The 20716-nt window shown below is 37.9% G+C and overlaps 1 protein-coding gene across 2 annotated transcripts in view; it reads right to left on the minus strand.

Annotated features, from left to right (window-relative positions):
• Nucleotides 1-314: 314 nt before the first annotated feature.
• The window catches only part of TMOD3 (tropomodulin 3), an 86850-nt gene continuing 66448 nt past the window's right edge, over nt 315-20716 (minus strand). The window contains exons 4-10 of one of the 2 annotated variants that reach the window (XM_061180316.1): nt 20075-20197; nt 18679-18768; nt 15333-15463; nt 13498-13605; nt 10066-10209; nt 8323-8467; nt 315-3354 (exon numbers count right to left, since the gene is read on the minus strand). In XM_061180316.1, the coding sequence (XP_061036299.1) occupies nt 3320-3354; nt 8323-8467; nt 10066-10209; nt 13498-13605; nt 15333-15463; nt 18679-18768; nt 20075-20197 (776 nt within the window). In that variant the 3' untranslated portion in view covers nt 315-3319. The remainder of the gene's footprint in view (nt 3355-8322; nt 8468-10065; nt 10210-13497; nt 13606-15332; nt 15464-18678; nt 18769-20074; nt 20198-20716) is intronic. The other variant, XM_061180317.1, reaches the window with a different exon arrangement.

Below are 20716 nucleotides of genomic sequence, written 5' to 3' on the forward strand. Positions count from 1 at the left end.
TTATTGTGGTAATCATTTTGCAGTATGTGCATATATCAAATCATTATGTTGTATACCTTAAACTAATACAATGTTATATGTCAATTATCTCAATAAAACTAGAAAAACAATTTTTTAAGTGAAGTGGCATTTGAAATGAAGAGCAAAACTGGACATTACCGAACTTACAGAGAACGGAAATTGCTATGGATTCTAGAAAAACAATGATCCTTGTATCTGCTGGGAGGTAACAGTGATTCCTGATTTTATAAGGAAAAAGTGAGGCAGTCCTGGGACCACAGAGCGAAAATTTAAAGATTTTATGAAACCTCATGAATTATTTAATCTTATTTTAATGGTAGCAAGGGTTAAATATAATGTACAATAGAACATGACTAACATTTTATCAAAACATTTTTTCTTTTGTAATTTTCAGTATACCATGGACTCCCCTTTTTAAATGAAAAAATATCAGATGCTGTCAACGGAAAAACAATATACAAAGCTCTATACATGTAACTTTTCCAGAGAACACCTACTGCACAAAGCAAGTATGTGGATTATTTCATTCAAATAACGAGAATCTGCAATTTAACAATCAAGATATAATTCTCCTTAAAATCTCTAACAATCTGCTTATTTTTTAAACACAAAATGTTTATTTGGTCTTTTAAACGACAGGCACCGCACCCTTAGAAAATGTATTTCACCTATGAATTAGACTTCTACTAGGCTTTAGCTACAAGTATACAGCACCAAAATCCATTTTAATAATATCAATATTATTAATATTGATTTTTTAATACATACAATTTCATGTAGACAAACTGGAAAAATTAGAACTTCCAATATTAATATAAAATTTTATAAAATGGGAAATTAAAAGCTTTTTAAAAAACAGCAATTTAAAAATGCAAAGAATAGTCTTTGCTTAGATAACCAGATAAGTTTATATTGGTTACACTACAAAAACTTAAAGTCTTAGAAAATCTTTGGTTTAAAAATCAAGAGTATTTCACAACTCCAATCTGTTATAAAAAATTTTAGAGAAATACAGAAATACTGAAAGTTACTAAAAGGGTAAGAGGTGCCAGATTTTTAAAGATCAAAGTAAACATCAGTTTTCTCCCTTGTAATTACAATTCTTGAAACATTTTCTGCATTTAATCAGATGAATGTTCACCCTTATCTATTAAGAAATCTTTTCTTCAATTATATAATGAACTGTTGTAGCTCAGAACTGGAATGGTACAAGGAAAACACTCAACTTCTTCATACTTTGATAAATAATAAGTGGAAAAGATATTGCCCCAAGTATAACACACAATTTTAGGTGGGGCCCACCTACCTATATTTAAAAACAAACTTTGGGGAGGAAAGGGTAACATACTTAGCAATTTACTGACTGACTTACAGGGCAGGGCAAGCAAGGAAGCCTTGCTAAAAGTGTACTGGTAGCTCTGTACAGCTGCTCCATGCTGACTCCCCACCCTGCTGGAACTGTGCAGTCTCTAAAACCAAGTGCATTTCCAAAGTCATTTATGAAAGGAGAGAGGGAGAGAGCGAGCGAGAGTGAGCTTGACTTGCTAACTTGGAAAAACCTCCAGCACCCTATAACTGAAAGGGAATAGCAGTACAGTGCAAAGTCAATCTTTGGCCCCTTTCAAACAATGGATAGTGATTCCAAAAAAACACACACTCAGTCCTCATGAGGAAAGCTTTTGCCTGTTAAGAAGGCTTATTACTGTAGCATGCAAGGAGCTGCCTAGCTCATTAGATAAACTGTCCAACCCAAGACAAAGGAGCAGACATTTTATAATTCAATTTCAAGAAGTTTAAAAAAATTAACAACAATAGACCTCTCCCCTATTCTGGAAGGAGATTCCTCCTTTAGAAAAATCTCCCTGTAAGTGATACACCCAGGCCTGAATTGTCGAGGCCAGGACTGCTCAGACTCCTTTGCCCCTGTCGTATGCAGCTGTATCGCCTCTGCCATCTCCTGCTCCGGGGCTGCCCTGAAATAAGACATGAATGCAGGCCCAAATTGTCTATCATACTATTGGATCTGGAGTAGTCTTCCCACCACAGGACCACTGTTTAACTGTTCACCTTAATACTTTGAATGATAGGAAGACAACTTGTGTTATGAGAAATTGCTTTTATATAACGTAGACCAAAAAGTACAAGACGAAAGGAAACAGATAATAAAAGTTAGATTTATCAAGAACAGCCATTTTCCTTATTGGTTGGGAAAATCTGTAGTGAGTGGTGATTATATACCATTCAGACAATTCTGTGTTGCCTATAGCAACGTCTAACTATCCTGTGCAGCTCCTTAATTTATACCCAGGCCAGTTTCTAATTTACCATCAGTAACCATCAATTTAAAGGACTGTTTTGCATGCTCCTCTGACTTAATCTCCACCATTTATTAACTTTGATTTCATGTGTTTAACAACAGCTTTCTTTTTTCTTTTACCCTAAATAACTGAGAGTTGGCTGGATGCCTTTTACAGGGAAGAAAAAATAGCTTTCCTACTCAGATGCTTTTTTTTTTACTATGAGCTTTCACAAAAATTTAACAATGCCCACATTATTACAATGAAAAACGGTAATGAATTTAGACCTAACTATACTTTTAAACAAAGTGTGTAACCTGGCCAAGCTGATGACTTTGTTGAAAAAAACTGTAGGTGTTGCTGAGACACCTTGGACAGGTGCAGTGCCGTGGAATGCACAGGGGACGACTGCTTCCTCTCTCCTAGAGATCTGCTTTGACTCCAAAACAGATGACCAGGTTTTGAGTCATCTGTTTTAAAATGCTGGCATTTCGCTTTCTTGATAGAAGCAAAAAGCATACTCTTGCCAAGTTCGTGTGTTCTGAAACTTGGAAAAGTCTCCTTGCCATGGAATAAGGAAAGCTTTGAAGTTCCTTGTACCTAAGAGGTGCAACAACAATTCTGACATCAGCAATGTCCCTTTTTGACTTAAAAAAAGATTGGTCCTTAGAATGTTCGTATTATTCTACATAAATGACTGCCTAAACTTTTTTATAATTGTATTTTTTTAACCCAAGACTCATCATAAACCATTTAATTAAGCTAAATTAAAATTGATTTTAGCAGAAAGTAGAAATAATGCTTTAGAATACAAAATATCACCTACTAGTGATTTACAATTTGAAACTGGTAACAACACTAGATAAAAGATACATGTAGTTAAAAAAAAAAAAAGAATTTCCAGTCTTTTCCCTTCTCCCGAGGAAAATTTTACATCTGATATCACAACACGGGCCCTTGGCAAACTTTCGAAGTCTTCCAAAGATTATATGTTGGCGGACTTACTGGTGGTCTCCTTCAACTCGTCTCTTGCGAACTATGAGAAAAATAATGTTAGAAATCCCTGTTAGTTTGTACAATGTTAATTTGCTTGTGACAAGTTTCTGTGTGATCCAGTTACAGTTGTACAAAAATGAATTGTCCATTTGCAGTTCAGACGGCCATTAAAATAAAAAACTCACATCCTTCACCATGGTTACTTACCTGTTAAGAACTGAGGGGCTAAGCTCAGCTGTGCTTACACAGCAGTAACATTAGAAATCTACAACAGAATGGTCAGCAGTCACCTTCAAGTCACTGTGCCTGTCTCATTTGTGTATTAAAATTTATACCTCCATTTAAAAATGATTAATAACTTACTGTATTAAATTTTGAAATGACATTCAGGCAGCTGGGATTAGAAAGTATTAAACGTAACTATTTGCATGCTCTTCTGATTATTTCCTCAGTTTGTGCAAGAACATATACCAAAAATAGTATTATCAGTTTCAAAGGTAAGTGACTTGCCGCTACTGCTCTCCAAATTTTCCTTCGCTTATCTCCTACAAAATGAGCCAGTTCAGGGCTCTGAGAAAACAACAAGTGCAAAGTAATGAAGATCTTAGACCCTGGTAATGTGGTGATGTCACACCTGGCTACCATAAACTTGGGCAGCCACGGTGGTTGGTCAACTAGTCCAGTTAATGGAGTAAACAAAGGTGCACATCTGAGGACCCCCAGCCTCCTCCCGGGCTGGTGACCCTGAGCCACTTGGCTGTGCTCACTAGCAGCAGGGCAAAGTCTTCAGCGTCAGGGTCTTGCTACCTTCACTCTCACCTGTCAGCTACCAGAGAATATTTGCTGAGAGCCACCAGGTCAGGGCTCCTCAGCATTGTGGCAGCTCCTATTTAGAGAGGACAACGAGCACAGGTTCTGGAGTCAGCAAGAGTGGGAATCTGTTGCTTTTTGTGGTTTGCTCTTTGGCAAGCAAGGTAACCTCTCTGAGCCCCAACTCATCCTCTGTAACAGGGGATAATGATACCTGTACCTCATGGCTGTGCGAGTAAAGTCTGCTTAGTGTCGTGTTAATATAGAAAACATTCAGTGAAGGGTACTCAGCCTCATCACCCACCACAGTGGGGTCACGGGATGGTCCTGAGGTCAGCCATCTTTTCGGGATGAGGAAAGTCAATTTAGCTTTTATAAAGTTAAAGGATTTGCATGTATACATAATTGGTTTTGATACTCTAACCAGTAAGTAAGTGCCTCTGTTTAAGTTACACTGTTGGTCTATTAATTTCTATACTCTCTTCTATGGAAGCAAGTAGGAAGACACCTGTCTTTGTTCAGCCTGAATTGGCTGTTTTAACAGAGGAATGAAAAGCTAACAGGTGCACTGGCCTCCTGGCCAGGCTACGAATTCTGCTCTCATGCTGTTCTGAGTGCTGGCTTCTGTTCACTGGCCTTCAAGAGATGAGACTGGACAGTCAAGTGATGCACATAAAAGCTTGTCCAGAAAATAAAAACCAGGAGGACTGAAGTATCAGGTCCCCATGAACATTTTCATACATATTTAACTAGGTGCACCCCAACTCTAATTTCAGTCCATGTTAATGAACAAGTTTCACGTATTTACTGAAATATTAGGGGAAGAAATCAAATGGAGAATTGAGTCCTCAAATACAAACTTAATTCATGTATATGGATCTCTGAAGAACATGGATATATCTGAAAGGCAAAGCACATAATTCTTTAGGGTAGAACATTTCCAAGAAAATTTTGAATTGCAGTAGTGTTTGGATGTTATTGGCAGACCATTTCAGATGTTAAAAAGCATGTTATTAAAAAAATGCACATTATAAACAAGATCAATAGGACAGATGGAACAAACAAAAAAAGTATAGAAAATTAATTATGTAGTTAGCTAGTGTAAAGATAGTAACGTGAGACAAAGTTCAATCGAATATTGCACGTACACCATATAACCTCTTTGCTGTTATAGCCGTGATTACTCCTTAGCTGAAGAGATGGCGAGTAGGTAGGATTATTTCAATGAAAAGTTGAGACTAAGAAAACAATGAGAGAGGGAAAGACCGTATCAAAATCAGAACACTAAAGCTCTGATGTAGCCCCGTTTGCAAGGTGAAGAAAAATTATATGCCCCAGAGATGCTGTACAAGTTTCAAGTCTTGTGCTCCAATATCTCTGTCCAGTTACCGCATACTAGAATGCAAGTAAGAAGACAGTCTTTAGGCTTGCCACCTTGATCTACAGGCAGAGATCAAAGTGCAGGGCTAAAAAACAAATCCAGCTGAGGGTGGATGGAGGGCCGGCTGCCGTTGCCGTGACACAGCACAGCAGAGGGAGGCGGGCAAAGAGCACTTCCCACCCCTCTTCCTCACTTGGTGCCCACTTGTTACCTCAGCAATGCTTCAGTTCATCCTGTGGATGAAGGACTAATACATTCAGCCCTATTAACAATTCTTTGGCAATTTCTTTCCAAAATCCACTCCACTAATATAAGTTCTCGATACTTCATGATTAGCCAATTGCCAATAAATCCTAACTAATCTCATTTCTTCTCTATCTCTAGAAGAGTAATAAGAATAGTGTTTTTGACGTATCATTTTAGGCATGCACTCAGTGGCCTATAATGGCTCTCAAATGCCTCCACATAAAGTCCAAAGGAATCTAAGTTCCTTATCACGTAATTTTAGTGCCTTCTATCAGCATTCCCTCTTAATCCGCTGAAATAATGTTTTTTTTATTCTGTTAGCTTCAAATAGCAAGTGCTTGTTGAAAGTTTATTCTGGATCCTGCATCCTGTTATGAGAGTCAGTTCTCAAAATCTGCAGGCTGTCTTCAGCATATAGATAACTTGCTTACTCCCAAATCTGAGCTTTTATTCATGCAATTCCTCACTCCAGGAATGTCCTTATTCTCATTTCATGCCTAAGACCCATGTCTGCAGATCTGGTTTGGATCACAACGAGCAGCATGGCGAGGGCGGGCAGCCTGTCTAGAGAGCTGCCAGCACAAAGCTGTATGCCGTTTCTCACCTCTGCTTCGTGTCAGAGCGCACCTTCTTCAACACAGCCTCCTCGTCCTCTATTACACAGGCCTGTGCACAGCTCCTTGACTGCTCGGTGTTGACATAAAGCAGCCTAGGGAACTGTTTTCATCTGCTCCCCTCATCTTCCATCTGCCAAAATCTTCCTTGCTCTAACATCAGGCCCTCTTTTCGTAGAAAGATCTGGGCAAAGCACCTGCCACAACAGGCTCGCAGAAGAGCACAAGTGCTGAGGCCTCGAAAGGCTGGCGTCCCTTTCACATACAGGGATGTACATGTACAGACTCTCACTGTGCTGCTCCTGCAGGACAGCTGCTGGCACCACCTCCTCTGGGAGGGACACAGGTGACAGAGAGGGCTAGGGCTACAAATATGTTGGTGGGATCCTGGGAAAGCTAAGGTGGTTTCTGAGGAAAGGAAGAATGGCGACACTTCCGGCTTAAGTTTATAGCTGCTTAGTTACCAGAAAATTTCAACTTTAAGCAGGATTCAAATTCTACCACTTTCTTTTTTTACTTAATAAATATTAAGTACCTACTATTGTCACACATGGTTTTAAAGAAAGTTGTGAATTCAACAGATACACATGACCTCCAAAAGCTTAAAGTCTTTGAAAATAGACTATTACAATGAAGTATAACCTAGTAAGTAAAAAACTAACTTTTTAGAGCCAATAATGTATACGTTCTTAAGGTTCTCTATTTATGAAGTTCAGTTACACTTGAGAAACACTGCTCTAAAAAGCAAAATTAAATTCCTGAAGGAAAAAAAAATAGAAGCCAACGAAGGAAGCAACACTAAAATATTTAGCAACACTAAAATATTAGCTCTAAAAAGCAAAATTAAATTCCTGAAGGAAAAAAAATAGAAGCCAACGAAGGAAGCAACACTAAAATATTAGCATGACCTTGCAAACTACATCTAAAATCAACAATACACCAAAACACACCAAATTTCTCTCTTAAAAAGCAAGAGGCTAAAATCTTCCATGGGAAACTACAGTCATCAAAGGACAGAAAGGGTTTGAACTAATACTTTTCACAGTGATCTGGATTAAAGGAACGAGGCTGTAGTTCTGCTCCAGAAATCTTTAAAAAACTGCAAACTCAAATATGGCCGAAGCCTAAAGGAACTGCATCACGGTGAAATGTGACTCTCTTTAAGAAGTATTATTTTAATTCTTGTCTAAATGCATTTTTAAAAATATTTCAATGACAAACACCAAACTTAAAACTCAGGTTAAAACTATAATCATTTTAGGGACTTCCCTGGTGGCGCAGTGCTTGGGACTCCACGCTCCCAGTGCAGGGGGCCCGGGTTCAATCACTGGTCCGGGAAGTGTATCCCACATGCATGCTGCAGCTAGGAGTTCGCATGCCACAACCAAGGAACCAGCCAGCTGCAGCTGGGGAGCCCGCCTGCCTCAACTAAGGAGCCCTCATGCTGCAACTGGGAGCTGGGAGGCCGGCGAGCCGCAGCTAAGGAGCCCTCCTGCTGCAACTGAGACCCAAAGCAACCAAATGGATAATAAATAAATTTTTTTAAAAAACTATAATTATTTTATATTTTACCACATAAAACTGAATTTCTATCTAGGCCTTTGATCAAAAGGGCAAAACTTTCCTGTAACATTGAAATCTTTGTTTTACTAGCTCCAAGAGGTGACTTGTAATTGAGAACAAAATATTTTTTAGGGAAGCATTTTTTATAATGTTTGTTGTAGAAAACTATTTCACTAAAAGCTGTGAAATAGGTTGTCACCCACTAACCTATAATCACTACAACCTCATTTAAACTGAACTATAATTCAGTGAGTATTATAAAAGACTGTGTGGATTTTAGAAACAAAGGCCAAATAATCTTCCTGTGTAAAAATGTATTTAAAAAAAAGTCCCTCCAATACATTAGCTTAATGATACAATTCAGAAATTCAATTTCACACCGAATATGTCTTACCTAAGTCATTATTTTTTGTTATAGCATTAGCTGCCCTGGTTCGGGGTCCCTGCTGCGTAAACTGATACCCAAATTTAAGGATATTGGTATTTTCCTCAAGCATCTTGGCCATTTCCAATTCTACAGCCGTCCCCAACTGCTGCCTCTGGAATAATTGAGAATAAAGAATAGTATTAATGAGCTAGATCAAAATACTTTTCAGGTACATGCTGATTCCTTAAAAATTTTCCCAAGTCTTACACCATACATAAGAGAAACAAAAACGTAAGTTTAGTGTATGATCATACAGACATCAAAAAAATGTGGATTATTAAACAGTGAGATACCACTTCATACCCACTAGGATGACTATAATCAAAAAGACAGACGATAGTAAGTGTTAGCAAGGATATGGAAAAATTGGGAGCTTTAGGCATGCTGGCAGGAATGTAAAATGGTGCAACTGTTATGGAAAACAATTCGGCTATTTCTCAAAAGGTTAAACACAGAGTTACCATATGACCCAGCATTTCCACTCCTAGGTATATACCCATGAGAAGTGAAAACATATATTCATATAAGAATCTGTACATGAATGTTCACAGCAGCATATCTGTACAATTCAAAAAGTGGAAACAACCCAAGTATAATAGATTATTCAGCCATAAAAAGGAATAGGTACTGATATATGCTACAACATGAATAAACCTCCTTAACATTTTGCTAAGTGAAAGAAGGAAGACACAAAAGGTCACATATTACATAACTCCATCGATATGAACTGTCCAAAATAGGCAAATGCATAGAGACAGAAAGTAGATTCGTGGTTGCCAGGGGCTGGTGGGAAGGGCGACTAGGAAGTGACTGCTGGTGGGTGTGGGGTTTCTTTTTGGGGCGATGAAGATGTTCTGGAGTTAGACAGTGGTGATGGTTGCACAACTCTATGAATATACTAAAAACCATTTAATTGTATACTTTAAAAGAGTAAATTTTATGGTAAGTGAATTATATCTCAATAAAAAAATTGGAAACATTGATTAAATAGCATCCTGGTTAAATTTTAAGATATAACTCTTCTTTCTACCTTCATAATCTACAAAATTTACTTACTTTGAAGGATTAAGGGAGTCATTTACCACATATTTTTTTAAAATAACTGAAGTTATTTTTCAAATAAAATAGACTGAAGTATTTTAGTCAAATGTGTAATGTTTTATTTTTAGTTAATTACCACTCTGGATGGAAACATCTCTAACATGTATATTTCTCTGCTTCTTTAAAGAAAAGTGCGTCTGGCATGGGTGACCCAGCATTATCTTACAGCGTCAGCACTGAATGTGGCTGCACAGGAGCCTGTGTCTCTGGGTAACCTGGGTACCGGAGTTTTCTGTTTTTCACTGAGCCTATTCTGTTCACCTACTGTGTCTGGGACTGACATGCTACAGATGCAAAAATTCTATTATGTGGATCTTGCCACCGAAGAGCTGAAAAATTTGAGGATGGACTGTCACCTGTGAGAATTCTTCCAGTTCAAAACAGCCAGCCATCTAAATTCTCTTAAGACCAACCAGGGAGTGTTGCTTGTATACCTTTCTATACGTTAAGTTAATATTCTGGATGCCCCAAATGTTCTCTCATCCCTTTTCAGGACCACCTTCCCAAGGGTTCCCTGAAAGCCCTCCTCCCACCCACCTCCTGAGTCCCCAAGCCCTGCACAGAGTGTGGGCTGTAGTTTCCTCAAAGCTGCTGCTGTACATCACTGACCTGATTGTCGATTTTCAGCTCAGCCAGGGTTTCATTATCTCTCAAAGCATCAATCAGTGCTAGAATCCCAGCTCCTGTAATAAAGTTGGACTCCATATTTAAGCTCTTCAAATTTTTGTTCACTCTTAGCATCTCTGCAAAAGCCTGGAAATTAAAGAAAATATTTGGAGATTACAGTTTGACAGCACCTAGTAAATAAACACTGAACAAGCCTGAAACAAATACACAAATCAATACAACTGCTTTAATGTTTTTTATTAGATTGTTTCAGCTTGACACACTACTTCACAGGTCTCACATGTATCTATTTTCACATGCACTTGGTCACAGACTTTAGATTTTTTTTTTTTGTCATGTGTAATTCCCCATTGGTAACATTCTCTACTGCTATTCATTCCTACTTCCACTTCATGCTTCTTTCTCCTGCGTCTCTCATACTTTCTCTGAGTCTCTGTGTAGGAGTAACTTCATCAACGTCTCTTTGCTTTATTATTTCCCTTTGCCCGCACCGCACAGCATGCAGGATCGTAGTTCCCTGACCATGGATCAAACCCACACCCCCCTGCAGTGGGAGTGCAAGGTCTTAACCGCTGGACCGCCAGGGAAGTCCCACCAATGTCTCTTTGGAACATTTTTTCTTACTTGCGTCCTGCTGCAGCTGGGTTACTGTGAAGCCCAAATGAGGGTAAATTATGGACTAATTTCCAAGGCAGGGACCAAAAGGACTGCCTAACGCAGAAGGCCAGAAAAGATCACAGATGACTGGAACTGAGAGCACAAAAACTATGGAGAAGAAGGGGCTAACTAAATATTCAACTCAAAGAACGGTATGTTTTCCATCTGCTTCCATTACATTTCTCACAGGATATGGCAGTGCTAGGCATTTAACCCAGTGCTTAATAGGTGCTATATTGATTAACAAAGCCTGTAAGTGAGCAGAGGGGAAAGAGAAGGGAGGGGGGAGGAGGAAGAATAGGAGTGTGAGTTTATTTAAAAAGCCCTGAAGAGGCGTCAAAAGAAAGGCCGAACTCCAGAGAATATGGGTAAGATCAAGCTTAAAATTAAAGTTAAAGAAAAGGCAATACTGCACAGTGATACTAGAAAGAACTGGGGACAGATATCTACACACACATAGCAACAACTGGCTATGTGACTTGGAGCAAATCCCTTATCCATCCATCTGTACACACATTTATTAAAATACTACAATGGCCTATTTTTGATAAGTACTGTTCTGTAAATTCAGAAATAAAACATACAAGTCTCTACCTGATGGAACTTACATTTTAGTGGGGGACCCAGATAGTAAGTAAGCAAAATGTAATGTCAGATGGTAAAAAGGGCTATAGAGGACGAAAAAAAGGCATAGCAGGGTGGATGGGGAGTGCTGGGGGTAGGGGTGGGGTTGCTGTTTTATGTACGGGGGTCAGGAACGGCCTCACCTGGAAGGTGACAGCTGAGCAAGGACTGAAATAATTTAAATGATGAAGTAAAACTACGTGGAATATCTTCAGGGAGAAAGTTCTAGGCAGGAGGAACAAGTGTGAGGCTCTGAGTTGGGACCATGCACGGCATGTTTGAGGCAGAGCAAGGAGGCTGTATGGCTGGAGCAGAATGAAAGAAACAGCAAGAGGGGAGATGAGGTCTGCTCATGTAAGGCCTTATTAGGCCACTGAAAGATTCTGATTTTTACTTAGTGAGACAGAGAACTGCTGGAGGGTTCTGAGTACAGGAATGAGAACATTTAAGTTTTAAGAGTCACTTCTGATGCTGTGTAAAGAAATGAAGCAGGCAGCTCAATTAGGATAATCCAGGTGAGAGAAGTCAGTGGCTTGGGCCAGGGTGGTAGCTGTGAAAATGGTGAGAAGTGGTTGGATATACAGGAAATATTTGAAGACACAGCTGGATATACATTTAAAGTTGTGAGAAAGGGAAGTCAAGGATCACTCCATTATTATTATTATTATTATTATTATTATTTTATTTTTTTGACTTGAGCAAATGAAAGCATGAAGTTGCCATTTAGTGAGACAGGAAAGAGTGTGAGAGAGGCAGGTATGGGACGGAAGTCAGGAGTTTGGTTTGGGACTTGGGTTTGAGATGTCTGTTAGATACACAAGTAAAGATGTTAAGCAGTAGCTGGACATGGGTTTGGAGTTGAGGGGAGAGGTATGAACTGGAGATAATAATATTGGGAGTCATCAGCATGCATAGATAATATATAGCAATGAAACAGAATGAGATCACCCAGAAAGTGAGTGCAGATAGAGAAAAGAAGAAGGACCAGAACCGAGCTCTGAGCCATTTAGATGTTTAGATGTTGGGAAGATGAGGAGGAACCAGTGTAGGGACCAGAGAGGAAGGAGGAGAATCAAAGGGAGTGATATCCTCAAAGCCAGGAAGAAAAGGGTTTATACCAAGATCAAGTGGGATTTACCCCAGAAATGCAAAGTTGATTTAACATGTAAAAATTAATCAATGTGGGACTTCCCTGGTGGCGCAGTGGTTAAGACTCCGCCTGCCAATGCAGGGGACACAGGTTCGATCCCTGGTCCAGGAAGATCCCACATGCCGCGGAGCAACTAAGCCCGTGGGCCACAACTACTAAGCCTGTGCTCTAGAGCCCGCGAGCCGCAACTACTGAGCCCACGTGCCTAGAGCCCATGCTCCACATCAAGAGAAGCCACTGCAATAGAAGCCCGCGCACCGCAACAAAGAGTAGCCCCCGCTCGCCACAACTAGAGAAAGCCCACACACAGCAACGAAGACCCAATGCAGCCAAAAATAAAAAAATAAATAAATAATAAAATAATTATTAAAACAATTAATCAATGTAATACACCATATTAACTGAATAAAGGACCACATGAATAAAACCACATGATCACCTCAACAGACACAGAAAAAGCATTTGATAAAAATTCAACACTATAGATCCATAAATGGAACCCTCTGCAGGTGTTAAAAGAATGATGTAGAACTTTATATGCTGATATGAAAAGATCTCTGAGATATACTGTTAAGTGAAAAATTAAGTTGCAGAACAGCCTACATTGCATGACTCCATTTATGTTTAAAAAATTTCATAGAAAGGAAATACAGAAAAAAATAAACATAAAATGGTAGTAAATAATGTATTGCCTAATAGTGAGTAAACATCAATTGAAAAGAGAGAGTAAATTTTTTTTTTTTTTACTGACATTTGCTTTTATTGATTGTTGAACATCATGGTTACTAACAGTTGATCTTACAACACAGAGTTTTGAAACTACATTAAAAAATTATTTTAGTTTTTAAATTTATTTTTTATTGAAGTATAGTTGAATTAAAAGAGAGTAAATCTTGTTCATAAAATCAGTTTAACCACCTTTGTAACATGCCCTGGTATTACATAGCCATAATTTCGATATTATTAGTAGTTAGCTTACTTACAACAGCAACGGGGTCATTGCTTCGGGTGGCTGCAAGACTGAAATATTTCACATGTGTGTTGGTTTCCAAAGCCTTTGCAAAATCTTTTAGGGTTGGAATTGGGATATTCTTGAAAGACAAAAATGTGAAACATTACATTTTAGTTTTCAGGAAATTCAGTCCATTAATCAAATACATCTGTACTTTCTTTTTTGCATTAAAATGTATTCAGAAATTATGTAACATACAACCGCTGGTCTACAACTGAAAACAAACAACTCAGCCTCCTTCTTACCTCTTTGATTTCTCTATTATGGTACAAACTGTTGGCATAGAGCAGAGCATACATCACTGTTTCTCTAGCATTGAGGTTAAAGAAATTCTCTTTTTAATTATTTGTATTATGAGAAGTCAGCCCTTGAGTACTCAAAGTGGATCCACTTTTCTACAAAGAGAAAGATGTGGGAATCTACTTATGATGATTCCTGAGGCAGATGACATACTGTTTTCAGTCACTCAAGCTGTAAGGTATTAAGAGAGATTAACTCTACATTTCTTGAAATGAGGAAAGAGATAGTTTTAGGAGACACTGATCTTTCCTCTTAGTACCAAGACTTCAATTTCCTGTAGCCTGCCTATTTTCAGATTGTTACTATTGATTTAGAGACAGAGATACACAAGAACTGAATTTTTTTTAAAAATAAGAAGATTAGTGATCAACTAGGGATATTAGCTTTCCCCAAGGCTTTTCCCCCTCCACTCACAGGAAGGAACACCCACAAAAAGAGCACAGAGGTCTTATTCCCTAGGTTCTTGTAATTTCCAGATGTTCTCCCTGCCTCCAATTCAGATAAATTAAGATTTAAAATGAGGAATTTGTAATGAAGCTATTATACAATGGCTAATACGTTAAGAGATCATTTGAGTTTACTCTTTGGTAACTAATTATCCCTATGCCCTCCTAACTCATTTCTTCTTTCTCTACTCCAAGGAAGAGTTGCATTTTAAAAATCCCAATGAGATCCCACAAAGCTCAATTCTAGGTGTCTACTCAAGAGAAATGAAAACATATGTTCACGCAAAAACCTGTATGTGAATGTGTGTAGTGGCTTTATTTATAATCATCCCAAACTGGAAGCAACTCATATGTCTATCAACTGGTGAACAGACACACAAACTGCAGCACATCCAGACAAAGGAATGCTGCTCTACAACACAAAGGAGCAAACCACTGAGACACACAACAGCATGGACGAGTCTCAAATGTACTGTGCGAAGTGAAAGAAACCAGATTCAACGGCTACACACTATATGTTTCCATTTATATGAAATTCTGGAGAAGGCAAAACGATAGGGAAAGAAAACAGATCCATGGTTGTCAGGGGCTAGAGCTGGTGGCAGGGAATGATGACATAGGGGTGTGACATGTTCTACATCTGACTGTGGTGGTAGTTGTACAACTGTATGCATTTGCTTTAACTCATAGAACTGCACACTAGAAAGGGAGAATTTCACTATATATACCTTATAGCTCAAGAGAGCTGATTAAAAAAACAAAACCTGAAAGGCTAAAATGCTCCTAAAAGTGGGCAGTACTTTGGAAGCCCGAGAGGTATACTCTGACAGTCTGTAGAGTTTATGTTTCTATGTGATAGCCTTTAAAAAGTAAATCAGAAAAATACTATAATACTTTAACTTCTAAAATCAAAGGAATCTATGTTAGCATACTACTAGAAGTAAAAACTTCACCATTAAGTAGAAAGGATTAGACTGTATCAAAACTGCCCAGCTCTCATCCTAGATCCAACTGACTCAAAGCAATTCAAAACAACTTTTTGTTTGCTTATCACACCTACCTTTATATTATTCAAATTAACTTCAACAAGACGAACATCATTTTCTTTAATTCTCTGTAAACTCTCTTCAACATTGGTTGGATTTGGGGGCTCATCAAATATTGGAAGAATCTTTTCACCTTTTACCACATCTGTAGCAACAAATGAAAAGAGCAAGAGTGTCACTGGTTGATACTATTACAGTGAATGCATATATTAACTTGGAAACACACAGCACACATACACACACATATTCAGTAGAACAAATTTATAAGTTTCTTTCCCCAAATTTCTAAAAGATCCTTTATGTGCTCCCACATAAAGCACTGAAATAAAATTTTACTGAATATAAATACCAAACATAATTCAACATTTAATTTGTTTGCAGTGTATCAGCCTTCAAAAATGAGTATTTTCACTGCCTCTTGCCTCTTGGTGTATTACAAGATATCTTTACCACGAAAATATAGTTGATGACACAAGCTGGTGACCCCATTTATTCTTAGCAATGTTCAAGATAAAGTTCTAATAGGACAAAATCTAACAACTCATCATTTTCTCTGAGGTGTGACTAGTAATTAATGCAAAGGCAGTAAGAATCAGAGACATGAACAAACACAGCCTCCACAAAGAGTGAGTTGACGGAAGGACACACTGCCTGTTCCTCCCATGGGGAGTACTACGCAATGGGAAAGGGCGGAGGACTCTATCAGGAAAAAGAGTAGAAACAGGGAGTGGGGAGACAGAGAAAGGTAATGGTACATGGAAGAACTACTGAGACAGGAATTCCCTGCCCTCCTTCATCCTACAGCCCAATCCTTCACCATTTACACCCACACACATGGCCAGAATACAGCTATTCAAAACTGAAAGAGGACCCAGAAGCCTTGAACCCTCTAGTGAGATGTAAATGCACTCTGAGGTATGTGTGGAGGTCCATGAACACCTATAACAGATAAACTTTTATGGATATATTTTCTGGGGAGAACACCTAGAGCATCAGATTCTCAAAGAGGAGAATGACCACAACATTAAGAGCAAGTGACATGGAAAGACTGACAGGGTCACTGTCTGGCTTAGTTATTCCCTGCTGCCCTCCTCTAGCTTTTAGGAGCAAAACTCACCTTAAGACAAAGTATATTGCTTACTCATCCAATAAATTCCCTCTAAGAGTACCTTGTTCTTTTCAAATATCACACAGACACCCTCCTACACACAGCATCCTGAAGAGATCAGCTCAGACAAAAGTCTGAAAATTAATTTCCTGAGGACAGTTGAAAGATCAGCAAGGCAGTCTTCTTCAAGATGGTAGATCAAGGGGACTGGAGAAAATCTTCCTCACTGAATGGAAAATTCAATGAGCTCTTCCTCAATTCCAAATTTTCTAAAACCAAAAAATTCCTTTTCTTCTCTGCAGAATGTGTATAAAGAGCCTTGCTCTATAATGAAATAATGGATCCAGTCAACAGGATGTGGAAACCATTAAGAAAGGTTCATGGGGAACTTTAATTGGATGGATCAGGTTGCCAAAATTTGAGTCCACTGATCAATCTTAACACGTTCCCCAAAGAGGAATGATCAGACTTGATATGCTTCCTAATGTGATTCAATCACTACCCAGGAAGCGTTCTTGCCAAAAAAAATTAAAAACTGCACCTGAATTTGATCAAGCTTCTAGAAAACAACAGTTTACAGAAACACAGGAGGTAGAGAGAAACAAGTAAAATGATACCACAAGGTTGCAATCAGCCAAATCCAGAATGTGGAAAATTCTACATGACAACACAGTTTCTTCAAGGGATAAATGCCATGAAGAAAGTGGGAAAGAAGTTGAGGAGGAGAACTGTTAAGAAATTAAGAGGAACTTAAACCAAACGACAACCAAATGCAATATGTGACCCTCATCTGGATCCTGATTTGAACAAACCAGCTGTGAAATGACGTTTTTGAGAGAAAATGGGAAATCTGAACATGGACTGGGTATTAGATGATATGAAGGCATTGCTGGTTATTTTTAAGTTTGATAATGGCATTGTGGTTATGTTACAAGAAAAGCCTTTGTGAGAGACACATATGGAAATATTTATGGGTGAAGTAATACAAACAAACAGGATTTGCTTTAAAATATTCCAGGGAAAAGAGTAGAAGGGGTGGGAGGGAGGCAGACGGTGGATGAAACCCGGCTGGCATAATGTGAAAAACAGCTGAAGCTGGATGATGGATTTATTATTCCCTCTTCTATAATGTATGCTTGAACATTTCTACAATAGAAAGTTAAAAAAAATAGGGGAATGGCCAATTACAGAACATTCATAAAATGGAATGTTATACAGATGTTTGAATGAGGTAAATCTGTATGTACTAACTAGGAAATGTGATATATTGCTAAGTGATATCCTATATAGCATGGATTAAAATCCTCACCACCGATTTCGTGGGATATTGAAGCTAGTTACTTAATCATTCTAAAACCTCAGCTCCTTCAAAGGGATATTAAAGATAATAATAATACTTGTCTCGTAGAACTGTTGTGAGGATTGAGAACAATTTACATTCAAGAGCTGTGCACACAAGAACATGGCCCATGGTAAGCATTCAAAAAAATCAGCCAACAGTATTATTATTGAAAAATTCAGGGACAAGAAATATCTCTAGTATGATCCCATTTTTGTAAGAAAAGAAAAGACAATTCGTGTATAGCACATATACATGTGTAAGTTTATACAAGCATAATACAAAGTCTGGAAGGATATATTCCCAATTGTTTACAGTTAGGGAGGGGGTGGAGGTCGGGTACGGTGAGTAGGAGGCATGACGGCTGTGAATAGAGACACTTTTACTGCTTACCTTGTGCCCTTAGGTCTTGTTTAAATTTACTACAAAATAGGCATGACTTTGGTGATTTTAAGATGTCTTATACATAAATTTTTTAAAAAGCTTTGCTTTAGGTTATCTAATACTTTGCATCAGACTAAAAGGTTTAGGGGCTGAATAGTTCTTTGCTTTCTCCTGAATCTGATTTTATAATATACTTTCTTTGTCAGCACTGTTGTGGGTTTCTTGAAAATCAGGAACACTGAAAACAAAGTATCAGTAAAAGCCAAGTATGACTAATTTTTATAGCGTTTACCATTAGTATTATTTAGTGAGGTGAGAGTAATTCCTATTACATTTGCTGACACATTAAGCATAAAATATTTAATATTCTATTCTCAATGGTTTTCTAGGTCAATACCATCTAACTGGAATCTTAGGTTTCACGTACATATGCATAACATCTGGTATGCAAATACTGAAGCTATTACATGGAGAAAACAGAACATAATTAACAAAGGATTGGAATTCACAAAGCATTATAAGTACTCACTTGAAAAATGTTCTTGGTCGACACCATTACTACTTCCCACTATATTGCAGAACTGTGTATTCGTTATCAAATTGTGCATCCCAAGAATAGCTATAAATATAGAAAAAGAAAATTATTTTTTTATTTCCATCAATTTTAAACATAAAGAATTAATTTTATGCCCCCAAATTTCTATCAACGATTTTAACACTCTCTGGGCTTTTTCCTACTCAATTAAATACACATTTCGTAGCTAAAAAAACAAAAAAGAGAAAACATGATTAAAAACCACCTACAATCTCTTTCTTATCAATACCCTTGTAATTTCTCCCCACATTTCTGAATTTAGACACAGCTGGAGCCAGCTTAACCCTAAACCTAAGTCTATGCTTAGCTCCATCTGGTGGCCAAGAGAGAAAATGGAAATGATCTATTGTTGCTGTTCACCCTCACAGGGCTTCTCCAAACATAATGCGATAAAAGGCAGATTTTTCAACTTAACCTTAACTCTCATATTAATTTACATTTGTATTTTAGCTAAGAGTAGAATACTAAAAGTATGGTTGAATTCTCATATTTAAGATTAAAGTAGCATCCCTCAAAAATGACACTTAGGAGGAGAAATAAATTTGGATTTTGATGGCCTTTTGCACAAATAAGGCAGAAGCTACAGTATGCCTCTGGCCCATTCCACTCTGAGGAATATACCATTTATAAATCCATTAGCCCTCAGCCCCTCCCCAGGGAATAAGATACCTGCTCTAGCTGTGGTACCACATCTTGACTGTCCCTTCCCTGGGTCCTTCCCAAAGAACCATCACTGCTCCTTTTAAACATGTTAGTTCTTGAAGTTATTTGGTACTAACCTCTCCCCATGTGTCATATTTTTCTATCTAGAAAAATGGGTGTGGGTGGAGGCAGCTGGGGGCAGATACTGGTCCAGATAAGAAACTGGTAATGATGAAAATCACAGGGAGGTTTGGAATGTTCCATATATCTTCAGAAAAGTTGGGAAAGTGGTGATTATAGCTCAGGACTGACTATTTTATCTAATTTCCAGTTACCCGTTTCTGGGTCTTCTAATAAAATGGGATAGCAGTAGACCCTGGAGACAGCTTCTAGCTGAGCACCAGCTGATGAAAGATTTTTATAAAGACTTTCAAAGATGGCAAAATGGGAAAAGACATCCAATAATCAATAAATTCCATTAATATAAAAATTTCACCATTAAGAGAATTTAAAGAAACTAAATCCTTTATGTCAGATTTATAGTGTAACAAACAAAGCCAAATGTACGGTTACTTATTCAACAGCACTCTGCTGGGCAAAGCAAGCATTTGTATAGTGCGTATAAGGTGTGTGCTGGTATTTTCCTCCCCTCTATACCATTCACAAATTAATTAGTTTTAGGAGATACCTGCGAGATCACACAATTCTGTATCAGAAGCACTTGTCAAAGCTTCTTCTAGTTCTGGATCAAGAGATACTTTTTCTTCTGTAAAAGTCTGTACAGGTTTCTGCTTAGGGATAAATATTTTCCCTGTAAAATAAAGCAGTTTGTTAGTTTCACTACTACTGCTAGTAACTCACCATTTTATTCTTACAAAAATTATTAGAAGTATGTGCAACTGAAGCTGAAGTAGATTAACATCTACAATAATTTTGTTTCATCTTTGGTATGTATTTATAAGTTTCTAAGGCAACACTTTGGCCATATAAGTTGGAACAAGAAAAAGAAATGAACCGAGAAATTTTCCCATTTGTGAAAGTAAAAATAGGCTCTTTTTGGAGTAATTATGAGTTATTCTACAAATACTAAATCAAAAAATAAATGAATAAAAAAATCTATAAATTAAGGAAAAAACAGAATTCATTTTCTTATTCTTAAGCAAGGAACTGCTACAGTCCCTTGGGGGATGGCAGAGGCAATTCTAATTCCAGAAATTCAAGTTCTAATTGCAAAGAAATTCCTGTATGTCCTGAGTGGTAGTCTGAAACTTTCTGTCACTGTTCTTCTAAGCCTCTATGACACTAACAAGGTTACCTGTTAAGAAACTAG

Source organism: Eubalaena glacialis, chromosome 2, assembly GCF_028564815.1.
Source record: "Eubalaena glacialis isolate mEubGla1 chromosome 2, mEubGla1.1.hap2.+ XY, whole genome shotgun sequence".
Taxonomy (NCBI): Eukaryota; Metazoa; Chordata; class Mammalia; order Artiodactyla; family Balaenidae; genus Eubalaena; species Eubalaena glacialis.